The following is a 12,433-nucleotide window of genomic DNA, read 5'->3' as shown; positions in this document are numbered from 1 at the left end:
TTTTGTCTTTCAGTTTGCTTAATTGTAGATTATATATGCTTCCTACTTGATCTTGAGGAATGGTCTTTTTGATGTGTCCTTGAATTTGGTTTGCTAGTATTTTACTGAGTATTTTTGCATCTAGGTTCATAAGGGAACGTGGTCTGTAGTTCTCTTCCCTTGTTGGGTCTTCATGTGGTTTGGGTTTTAGGGTAACTGTGGCCTTATAAAACAAATTGGGCAATATCCCTTCTGATTTCTAGTTTGTATAATAATTTGAGGAGTATTGGCATTAACTCTTCTTTGAAAGTCTGGTAGAAATCTGCTCAAAAATTGTTTGGCCATGGGCTTTTTTGTTGGGAAACTTTTAATGACTGCTTCTCTTTCACTGTGGGTTATAGATCTGTTTAAATTGTTTATCTAATTTTAATTTAACTTTGGTAAGTTGTATATACCAAAAATTTATCCATTTCTTTTAGAATTTTTAATTCGGTGGAGTACAAGTTTTTAAAGTGTGTCCTTATAAATCTCTGGATTTTCTCAGTGTCTGTTATGGCTCCCTTTTCATCTCTAATTTTGTTAATTTGGATACTCTCTCTCCATCTTTTAGTTAATCTGGATAGTGACTTGTTAGTCTTACTGATTTTCTCAAAGAACCAACTCTTTGTTTCACTGACTCTTTGTATATTTTTGTTAATTTGTTTCTATTTTATTGATTTCAGCCCTGAGTTTGATTTTTTTTTTTCTTGAAGTCTACTCTTTTTTGGGTGTGATTTCTTCTTTTGTCCTAGAGCTTTCAGGTGTGCTGCTAAACTGCTAGTGCAAGATCTCTCGAATGTTCTCTATCTAGGCTCTTACTGATATGACTTGCCTCTTAGAACAGCCTCCATTGTGTCACAGAAGTTTGACTATGTTGTACATTCATTTTCATTCCATATTTTTTTTTTATTTTTAAATATTGTTGAGTTGTGAAATGGCTTTTGGGGGGTTGGTTTTTTGAGACAGGGTTTTTGTTTTTGTTGTTGGTTGTTGTTAGCCCTGACTGTCCTGGAACTCACTCTGTAGACCAGGCTGGCCTAAAACTCACCTGTCTCTTCCTCCCGAGTGCTGGGATTAAAGATGTGTGCCGCCACATCCATGAAATGACTTCTGATAAAAGCACAACCCTCCAGCCGTAACCCCATAACAATGGTAAGGACACCAAACTTAAAAATTCTTTTATCTAATAGTGGTCCATACATTTTCAATACCATACTCATCCAGCACCTTACACAAACACACACATGCACGCACACATGCACACACACCCTAAAGATTTTCTATTGACTGTCTGTCTTAGTAATGGGGAATTTAGCATTCTCAGCCTCTCCCCTTTCAACCACATCCAACCAAATAAAATAGCGTGTTCTCCCAGGACACGGAGACACAGGTACCACACTTCTTGGTTCAATATTTTTGTTATAGTGACCATGTAAACAATTATTCACAGTTGGGTACAGTGCTTACATTCCTGTCTTTGGACCCAACCCCCCACGCCCCGCACACACATACACGTACCCCTGGAGTTAAGGTTTTCCACATACTCATCATTGCATCAGTCTTGACTGTCACTTCAGTCTGGATGGGTCACTTTGCAGTTCCCTAAATTGCTTTGAATCCGCTTCCACAAGAATTCTAAACTTGTCAGTTTCAACGAAATTTCCACTTGCGATTTTCTCTTTGGGTAGGATCCACTGCTCAGGATGTCTTCTTGTCTGTGACCATTTTTCTCTCCATTTGCGCGAGTCTCCTTTGTTTCTTTACAAAGAGTGCGTCACTGTTTGGGGTACACGGTTTTCTTGGGTAATGCTGTCAAACTTACCTATTTACTCCTAAGTATGCTGTCAGGTTTATATCCAGGAAAGGAGTTAGGCCAAACTTGTTTAGATTTTTAAATGTACATTATCTAACATTTCAATTTAGAGCATGGATACATGTGTGTGTGGCATGTTGTGTGCATATGTGTTATACAAGTTCATGCTACGTAGGTGAGTGTATTACCTGTATGTGTTACATGTGCTCCTGTGTGTGTGCTTAGCACATGTGTATGTGTTGTCCAGTTTGTGTGTTGGGTATACGCATGTGTTGTATGAGCACACATATGAAAGTTGCCTATACTATGTGCTGCACAAATGTTTCCTTGTTATTCATTTTCATTCGTTGTTCTTGTACACATGTTGGTCATGTTCATGAGTGTTAGGGTGTGTATGTATGTCAGGGTGTTCTTCTCTGTCTCCTAACTCCACCATCCTGACTGGGAATCAGTAAAATTTCAAAAGCAAATCAAATGTATTTCCTTTCCCATTCTTTGATTCCTTTCCATAATGATCAGCCTTGTTAAAACTTTCTCCCAGTCAATTGAAAATGTTGGCTTGGGGAGTAGAAGGTTTAGTGGTAGAACACTTGCAAATGTTCAAGACCCCGGGTTCAACCCTCGGCACTAAAAGCAAAATGTCAACCTGTAGGATACATTGACCATATTTCTAGGTGGCCCAGCCCATTAATGTATGTCACATGGGCATGTGCGTGGGTACGTGTATGCTAACGGAGAGAGACATAGAGTTTTCTCACCTTTCTCTTAACTAGGTTTAAATCAGGGTGGGTAGAAGAAGCAAGATCTGCAAGGTGAGTAGGGAGAAGCCTCTGAAGAAATCTAGTCACTTCCTACACGGGCAAGAATTCTGTTGCCCAACTGAAACCTAGCAGACCACATCCGTACCTCTCCCTCAGTTCCCATTCTGTAAACAAGACTGTCTTCCTGAAAGAGCTGGCTTTGCTCCAACTTTGAAGGTGTTGTGGGTGTGGGGACTGAGCGTGACCTCAGGACTGTAGTTCAGGGCTCCCCACTTTGTCATCAGTGTTGAGGATCCCTCTCATCTGAAACCCAGAGAGCAGTGTGCTCAGCAGGCCTTTCTCCTCAACATGTTCCCATGTGACAATAAGCAAGGCTAAGGCCTTGTGTGCTCTACATCTCAGTAACCCCCGCACCTGGGAGGTAGAGACAGGAGGATAAAAATTTCCAGGTTATCCTGTGCCAAATAACAAGTCGAAAGCCAGCTTGAGCTACATGAGACCCAGCCTCAAAACAGAAAAGCAGCAGGGAAAAGCCTGTAAGGCCTCAACCCTCCACAAAGATCTACAGGCAACTAAGGAATGTTGGAAGCAAGAGAAGTAGTCTCCCCTGGGAAACCAGCTCACAACTGGTTTTCCAATGCCAAACAATCATCCCTGAAGACACGCATACAAGTACTATTACATGGACTGAGTAGGCTGTGTTTATGTTTTGGGAAATATTTGCATATGTATATATACATGCATACATGTATATACATATATATATACATACATATATACATACATAATATGTGTGACAATTAATATGAAAAAAGCCCTGAATTTGAAAGGAGAATTAGATGGGAGGATTGAGGGAGAATAGGGAAAGGGAAAAAAAATTTTTTTTTAAAGAAAAGAAAAGAAAAGGGAGCTGGAAAGATGGGTCAGAGATGGGTCTGCAATGGTTTGCAGAGGATCTGGGTTCAGTTCCCAGCACCCACATTGTAGCTTACACCATCTGTAACTCTGGCTTCACAGAAACTAAATATCTTTGCCAGGCAGTGGTGGCTCAGGCCTTTAATCCCAGTACTTGGGAGGCAAAGGCAGGTAGATCTCTGTGGATTTGAGGCCAGCCTGGTCTACAGAGTGAGTGCAAGACAGCCAAGACTATACTGAGAAACTCTGTGTAGAAAAACCAAAAATAAAAAATAAAATAAATTAAAAAAAAAAAAGGATGGAAAGAAGCAAAATGAACAAAAGCCAGTTGATTGGGTATTTATATAACAAAGGCCTACATGCGCTCACTGCTGTGTGTGGTCCTCTAAAAGGTGCCAAGCCTCGTGGAAATGAAATTTAGAAGGCTACATGAGGAACCACAAAACTCCCTGCAGAGTGACTGGGTGGGACAGGGACATCTGGTTCTTGTTTACTATCCTTTGTCTCTAGAGGTTTGGGAAAAACACATCTAATTCAATAAAAGAGAATAAACAGACAGACTTAGTAGCTGTTGCTTAACTGTTCATTTAAAACTTGAAAAGTTGGTTTTCTCTACCATGAACTGTGGTCTGATCACATAGGCTCTCCTCTAGCTCTAGGCAAATGTCAGGCTCTAAAGCTGAGGTTCTGCCCAGATGCACAATAGGACCACAGTGCTCTGGGCACTTGAGAAGAAGCGTCTGTCTTCTCTCAGATCCTGGTTGTCGGTGGCTGGGGGCTCAAGGGAGGGAGACCAGTTTTTAATGTACAGTTTCCAGGCAAATCTGACATGAGCAGTTTCTCCCACCCCCACCCCTTTTCTCTCTTTCTCCCTCCCTCTTCCGTACCTGTAGACTATTTTCCCCATCTGTCAGACGTTTCTTCCTTTAGGACAGAGAAGGCCCTGAGGAAAGGGCAAGTGCCTCTGGGTTGGGGAAACATTTTTTCTTTGAGTCGTTAAGCACAGAAAGAGGTACTTTTTAAAAGGGTTCTTATCCTTTAGCCCAGGCTATCCTGGAATCTTATCTAACCCAGGCTATTCTCAGATTCATGGTCATCTCCCTGCCTCAGCCTTTCAAGTATTGGGATTAGAAACGGGAGCCATTCCACCACACCTAACTGAGAATGAGTTTTTGACGTTTCTCTTGCATAAAAGATCCTCCTTTCCCTCCCCCCAAGCCTCAAGTTGTAGCCAAACTGGGAAACCATGGTTCAGCTCATCAACTTAGCGTCTCAACAGTAATATGTTGAGGCTCATTTATCTGGCCTTTGGAACAGGTCTTTTGACTCTATTCAGACATCTAATGTTTGTACATCTTTGTGAGGTACATTCCTATAATGATACACGATCATTGCATGCAATGATCAAATCATGGCTATCTGTGGACCGGTGGGCTTAACTCTGTGGCAGGGCACTTGCCCAGCATGTGACAATTCAATACCAAGCACCTCCCAGAAGAAGATCAGGGTGATCATTACATCCTGGAAGGTGAGAGAGATAGAGAAGAAGAGAGATGGATGGGTTTGCTGTAAGTTCTAGGCAAAGGGGAAAAGGAATTGCTGAATGGGAACCAAAGATGAGTTAGAGCTGCTTTGTGAAAGTGTTGCTTTATTCCCCAAGTTCCATTTTACATTTTATAATTTAAAGAAGGCCTTTCTCAATCCCTGTATATGCAGGGTGTTTCCTTTCGTATCAACCAACAGGTATTAATCATTGCTTGGTGTAGCAACGTTACCACCAGTGCAGGCACTATGAAAAACACTTTTTAACCTCATTTGATACTCACCAAGACCTAAATTGGGGAGTTATCATTGCCCTTATTTCATAGAAGAAAATAAAACCAAAAAGATGGAAGGGTGCACCCACAGTGACACAACAAACTGGAGCCTGATTGGGACTGACTGCATTCAGGGCCTGTCTCGGACTGCTCTGTGACTGGCTCTATGGTGGAGGTCTCAGTGGCTTTGCGTGAGGTCCAATAATGGTGTGTTCTCACTGAGTCATCTTGATTGAACTTAGTTTCTCAGAACCTGTCTTCTTAAAACATTGCAACATAAGAAGCATGTGTCAAGACTCAGAGCAGGTTGGGGGGCGGGGTGTGCAGGAAAGATGGTTCAGAGGGTATGAGTACTGCCTGCCACTGCAGAGGACCAGGAATTTGTTGTCAGCACCCACCTGGCAGCCAACAACTATCTGTAATGCCAGTTCCAGGGGGCCTGACACCCCCTTTCTGATTCCCTCAGGCACTGCATGGTTCATACATGCAGGCAGAACAACTACATACACATAACAACAACAACAACAAATTGTAGAAGAAGAAGCTGGGCTTGGTGTCACATGCCTTTACTCCCAGCAATCTGGAAGGCAGAGGCAGGCAAATCTCTGTAAGTTGGAGGCCAGCCTAGTCTACAGAGCTAGTTCCAGGATAGCCAGGGCTACACAAAGAAACCCTGTCTCAAAACAAAACAAAACAAAACAAAACAAAAAGAATTAAGGTGGGCAGGTCAGATGGTTCAGTGGATAAAGGATGTTTGTTTGTTTGTTTGTTTGTTTGTTTGTTTGTTTTAAATCACCAAGGCTGATGACATGAGTTCTATAACAGGACACTCCACACAGGTGCCATAATGTATGCACACTCATAAACACACACACACACACACACACACACACACACACACACAGAGAGAGAGAGAGAACTTGCTCTCCCTTCCACCACCAGAAACTAGAATCAAATTTCCTATCAGGTTCCCAAAGCCAGGACTGTCCCCATTCTACTGTCCCACCCTCAGGGCACTCGGCACTTGTAGGAGTTTCCAGGAGCCTTTGAAGATACGAAATGGAAACTCAACTGCAATCTCTTCCTACCCCTAGCCCTGCACACTCGGCGGGGGAGGGGGCACAAGGCGGAGTATGGGAAGGAAGAACCGGAAGTCAAAGGCAGGGTGTACCCCAACGGCATCCGCTGAAGCCTGTGCCTTATCGACCTAATAAGCCAGGCTTGGCCACTTGTCCAAATAAACCCATCAAAAGAGCCATACAAATTATGCAAAGCAGAAAATGTATTCAACGTGGCTACACTGGGTAGAGAGAAAAAGAGATACAGTGACCATCACTCACTCCCCATACAAGGTGAACAGATCAGTTTAAATCGTTGCTAAACGCAAGTTCCTTCTCTTTTGAATTCCAGGGCTTCAGCCTTTTTCTCTACCCAGCATAGATTCCTAAAGAAACTCCCATCTCTAGGGTGCCTTTGTCTGAATAGCAAAAGGATGTCCACAAATACCCTTTGGAATATCCTCATTTCTGCCAAGCAGACAGACCAGTCAAGACCACTATAGCAGCCACCTAGGCCTCCTTCACACAGTTCTTTTTTATTTTATTATTCATTTACTTACTTATTTACTTACTTGTTTGTTTGTTTGTTTGTTTGTTCTTGAGACAGGGTTTCTCTATGTAGCTTTGACTAAATTGGAACTCACTATGTAGGTCAGGCTGGTTTCAGACTCACAGAGCTCCACTTGCTTCTGCCTCCCGGGTACTTTTTAAAGAAGCAAAACAAGAGGACAATACTGTGTAGACTGGCTTAGTTGGTTTGTTTGTTTTTGGTTTTTTCCTCTTTTGATTTAATTTTTTTACTTATTGATGTGTAAGTGTGATTGTTTACGTGAATGCATGTCAAATGTGCACAGTGCCCAAGGAAGCCAGAAGAAAGCATTGGATCCTCCTCCTCCTCCTCCTCCTCCTTCTTTTTGTTGGTTTGTTGGTTTTTAGGTTGTTTGTTTGATTTGTTGTGTTTTTTTTTTTTTTTCGGGGTTTTTGAAAGGTTTCTCTGTGTCCAGAAGCTCACTCTGTAGACTAGGCTGACCTCAGACTCAGAGATTAGCTTGCCTCTGCCTCACAAGTGCTTGGACTAAAGGTGTACACCACCACTGGCTGGCCTTTTTCTGTTCCCTCTTTTCTTTCTTTCTTTCTTTCTTTCTTTCTTTCTTTCTTTCTTTCTTTCTTTCTTCCTTTCTTTCTTTTCAGTGTTTGTTCGTTTGTTTGTTTGTTTTAAATAGGGTCTCTTTACATAGCCCTGGGTGGCATCAGACTCACAGAGATCCCCCTGCCCCTGCCTCCTGAGTGCTATGATCAAATTTGTACACTATCCACTCAGCAATGACATGTTCCCTTCCAATTGTTATCCAGGCTCCTATAGCCTGAAGCCCTGCTTCGCTTCTTCATTTCCTATGCAACTTGTAGCTGTGTCTTGTTGGTCTCCCCTCAAAGATCCTTGTAACAGACAAAAGGTTTCTCCATCTTGGCTGACGCCATCTTTGGTTTAGACTGAAACTGATACACACACACACACACACACACACACACACACATATATATATATATATATATATATTTTTTTTTTTAACACCACCCCTCTCACCCTGAAAAGTCCCAACCCTGTTCTAGAAACTTGGATTTAAGTGCCCCAACTAGCCACATATTCTTGGTTCTTATTAGCCCACTTGCTTGCTTCCTCCTGCAAGCAGGAGATAGTTTTTCTGTATTGTCTTCTAAAACGCTCTTTGATCACCTCCCCTTGAAGGGGGAGCAGCCTTACCAGGCCACAGAAGATGACAATGCAACCACTACTGATGAGATCTGATAGACTAAGATCAGAAGGAAGGAGAGGAGGACCTCCCCTATCAGTGGACTTGGGGAGGAGCATGCATGAAGAAGGGGGTGGGGGGGTGAGATCGGGAGGGGAGGAGGGAGGGGCTTATGGGGAGAATACAAAGTGAATAAAGTGTAATTAACAAAAATTTAAAAAAATCTTTAAAAAAAATGCATTCAGGGCTGCTCTGTGAGAAGTGTTTCTCTCCATGCAGTCACAAGCCAGCTTAATACAGACTCTCAAGTCAAACTTTAGTCGTCCTGAGTGGTCTTTGGGTCTCTACCCAAAAAGACTCCCGAGTTCTCCCTGTCCTTCTCCCACACTGTCACTGGTTTGTCCATAGCCTCCACATTTCTGCTACAGACTCCTAACAGGATCCCAGGACCTGTCTGTGAGCTCACTAACAGCTCGAGGGAGCCACCTAGCTTCATCACATATGCTTGAGGCTCAGCCAGGGCTGCGCACAGGCTATGGTGTAAAGTTTAGGGAAGCACTCGATGCCCTTCAAAGCTTGGCCTGCTGGCCAAAGCTGTATCATGTCTCTCTCATCCTTGCTTATGCCCTCCTGAAAGATTTCTTCCATCTCCCCTCATCCAGCCGCAGTCCCACACAGTAAATCCTTCAGCACAGTTCTGAACCCGAGAGAGTACTTTTGGCATATCAGCTGGAATCACTTCTATAGGCAAGAGTTCAGATATGGTAGGAAAGCATCCTCTCTCCTGACTCCCAGATCCATCTCTGTGGGCTTGAGCCCCTCTACACCCCCCCATTACCCACCTGAGAAACCTCCAACGAGCCAAAGGGCCTCTGTTGTAACTCTGGGAGTGTGTCTGAGATATCCCAGAGAGGAAGAGGCTCCACGAGGTCTTCTAGTTCCAGTCATCCCTGGTACCCATTCCATTTCTGACATTCTCACCCCATCCAGATGCCTCCCTCCAGTCCCAACCTGGTCCGAGCCCTAGCTAGACTTTCCTTACCTCCAACCCTCGCCAGGTCTCCAAGTCTCCTTCTCCCACGCCCAGGCTCCCCGTGTCTCGATTTTTTTTCCTATTATTGATAGCTACCCTTCTCTGACCTTACCTAATGCCAAGCTGTCATCCCAGCCCTGTACTGACCGCAAACTTACTCCATCCAACTTTAGTCCCTGTTTCCTGGCACAGCCTGGACTGCAATCCCATCTGGGAGCTCAGCCTCAGGTTATCCCGGCCCCTCCCCATCCCCACATGGGCCAGTACCTTCTCCTTATGCTTTAAGCTAGCAGGAGCTTCTGTTTCTGCCCGTTGGCAATCAAGGAGCCCAGATGTCTTCAGCACTCCCTGCAACACTTCCACACAACTTAAAAAAAAAAAAAAAAGTAATGAAGACGACTACAACAGACAACATGGAAGAGAAGGGAGAAAGGAAGGCAGAAACTGGCTAAGTTTAGGAGCCTTTTTAGTACCATCGGTTTATTCTCTAGGCATTATGTCCAACGCCAGGATGGAAAGTGGACTAAACAGATAGGTTCCTGCTTTTGTTCAGAGAAAACAGATGAGTAACCACAATTCCTTTTGAAATTTTTTTAGATTTTTTTTATGTGTGTGAATGCTTTGCCTGCACATATGTCTACACATCACATGCATGTCTAATGGCCCCAGAAGTCAGAAGAGGTCATTGGATCCCCTGGAACCTGAGTTACAGATGATTGTGAGCCACCATACAGGAGCTGGGAATCAAAGCTGTGTCCTCTGAGAGAGCAGCCAGTGCTCTCAACCGCTGACCTTCTCTCAGGCCCCAAACACAATTTCTTGAAGTCATTGGGGGGTGAGGAAGTAACTTAAAGGAGATGAGCCAGGTCCCCCCAGGAGACAATGGTTATACGGAGAGGTAAAGCTGACTCACACATTTTCACATATGAGTGACAAAGAGAGCCTCCTGCCTGTGAGAGGTGATGATGAGTGTGAGGCTGTGTTCTAGCAGGGGTTAAAGCCACTAGCCCACAGCAAGTTGGTAAGGAGGGCTACCCTCATTTTACTGCGGGAACCACCAGCTCCTCCACACACGTGTTTTGCTCTATGGCACACCCAAGATACTTTCACATGGACAAACATGGGACAGAAATTTTTACTGGAAGCGGCTGCCTGTCCTGCTGATCGACAGCGATATTTGGGTGTATAAAGTTGCTGCTGCTCCCTGCCAAACTGGAAGTGCCAAGAGGGCAAAAGTCACAGCTGCTAGTCTTGTTCCATCTTTGGATCAGCTGGTACTCAACGCACACATCACCCCCTGTGACACTGGTCACAGGGTAAAGGGTAGCCTCGTGCACTAAGACTGGCTTCCCAAATGCCTTTTGTCCACTCATGGCACCTAAAGGGAAGAAGTTCTTTGGCTCCATCACAAGGCCGCCTGGTGGCATGGTGCTTCGGGAGCACCTGACTGATGTCCTCAGAAGGCATTGCAACATTCCTCAAGATGGGAAAACAATCTCGTGAGCTCAAATCACAGGACAAAGAGCTCCTGGACAGCCTGCTGGAATGTGCTGAACAGTCAAGGCGGTGCTCCAAGGAGAGAGTCCCGGCCCGTGGAAGGGTAAAGTCGATGCAAGCTCCAGTTCTTTGTCCGAAAGGCGGGGTCAGGCTACAGGTGTGACCATGATGATGGCCCAGATGACAAGTCAAAGATCATGGAAGTATAAAGGCAGACCTTGGAAGGCTAACAGCAGCTCCTCAGAAAGCACGTGTGGACCCTAGAGACAGCAGTTAGTCACTAACTTCTGATTCTGTCACCTCCCTCCCCAAACCAAGTAGTATCTGTCCAAAGTCATACCAAACAGCACACACACACACATACACACACCACCACCACACACCACACACACATACACACCACACCACACCAAGCACACTGGTATAATATTCTTTCCTTTGAAGGGGCGATATTACCCCTTAGTAATTTTCAGAGGTTTAACAGCTAGTGAGAGATGTGTGAAAGGTAGCACGACGGCGTGTCAAAAACTCCTTGCGAACCAGGCCACAGCTAACGAGGATCCTGAGTAATTCGTGGCGAAAATTTTGCCCAACAAAGGCATAGAGGATGGGGTTGAGACAACTGTGAGAAAAGCCCAGGATCTCGGTGACATAGAGGGCCTGGTCAATGTCGCTGCGGCGCTTGCAGGTGTCTTCAATCAAGCCGGCTCCTAAGAGAGTGTCCGAGAGCAGGGCCAGGTTGTATGGCAGAGAGCAGAGCAAGAAGACAAGCACAACCGCAAAGATGACCCACATAGCCCTGTGCTTCTGCCCCGTGCGGGCCTTACAGAGCATGCGCAGCGTGAACCCGTAGCAGACCAGCATGACCAGCAGAGGCAGGAGGAAACCAAATACGTGGGACAAGCCGCGCAACATTATCCGAAAACTTGTCGTGGCTTCACCCAGGACCTCATAGCAAACTGTTTCAGAATTTTGCGGTTTGTATTCCTGGCGGAAGATAGAAAAGGGCAGAGAAAGAATCAAAGATAGAGCCCAAACGCCCAGACATACAAACTTAACCAAGTGGCGCTTTTGGGCCAGTGTGCTGGTAGCATGGACGATGGCCAGGTATCGGTCCACGCTGATGCAGGCCAGTAGCAGGATACCACTGAAGAAGTTGGCTTCCTTCAGGAGTGAGACCATCTTACACAGGGGTGTGCCAAAAATCCAGCCCTTCAACTTGGAGACAGCCCAGAAGGGCAGGGTCGATGAAAAGAGAAGGTCGGCAATGGCTAGGTTCAGCATGTAGACATCGGTGACAGAGCAGCTTCTTCGCCTGGATAAGATGACCAGCATCACAAGCGGGTTTCCCAGCAAGCTCAGCAGGGTCACCAGTCCATAAAAGATGACTAAAGCCTGCCTGTTGGTTATTGCAAATCTCTCGCAGGGTCTGGAATCCTCTCCAATGGGTGGCATTCCGGTGGTGTTTCCAAACTCTTTCTCAAAGTAATCCCACGTCATATTTTCTGGAACACCCCAGACAAAATATTCAGCCTTGGCCATGGTTTAATCTAGGTTGAAAGGTTAGAAGGAGAGAAGTATGGTTTAGTAACCAAATTCAAGTGTCATGGATGTTGTGGGATGGTATTGGCTTCTCTGTTCACATCACCCCGTTTGCCTTCAACTTGAACTTCTGGAGAAGTTCGCTTCCTAATGCTGTCAAAGTCCTTGTAGACTCAGTCTGAGTAAGGGATGAAATAAAACCCGTGGAAGGTACCTTTGCCTTCAGTT

The 12,433-nt window shown here is 44.8% G+C and overlaps 1 protein-coding gene across 1 annotated transcript; it reads right to left on the bottom strand.

Annotated features, from left to right (window-relative positions):
• Positions 1–11,140: 11,140 nt before the first annotated feature.
• LOC129683668 (C-X-C chemokine receptor type 1-like) lies at positions 11,141–12,205 on the bottom strand. Its single transcript, XM_055616500.1, has one exon. The coding sequence runs from the start codon at positions 12,203–12,205 to the stop codon at positions 11,141–11,143; it is 1,065 nt and encodes a 354-aa protein (XP_055472475.1).
• Between the last annotated feature and the right edge of the window lie 228 nt (positions 12,206–12,433).

The sequence above is a fragment of the Psammomys obesus genome, unplaced genomic scaffold (assembly GCF_907164565.1).
Source record: "Psammomys obesus unplaced genomic scaffold, mPsaObe1.curated_primary_1811, whole genome shotgun sequence".
Taxonomy (NCBI): Eukaryota; Metazoa; Chordata; class Mammalia; order Rodentia; family Muridae; genus Psammomys; species Psammomys obesus.
The sequence above is the reverse complement of the archived record's forward strand: the minus strand, read 5'-3'. Positions and strand labels throughout refer to the sequence as shown.

What these genes read in the sequence shown, in the direction of transcription:
- LOC129683668 (XM_055616500.1), bottom strand. Translation starts at nt 12,205, where the DNA reads ATGGCCAAGGCTGAATATTTTGTCTGGGGTGTTCCAGAAAATATGACG.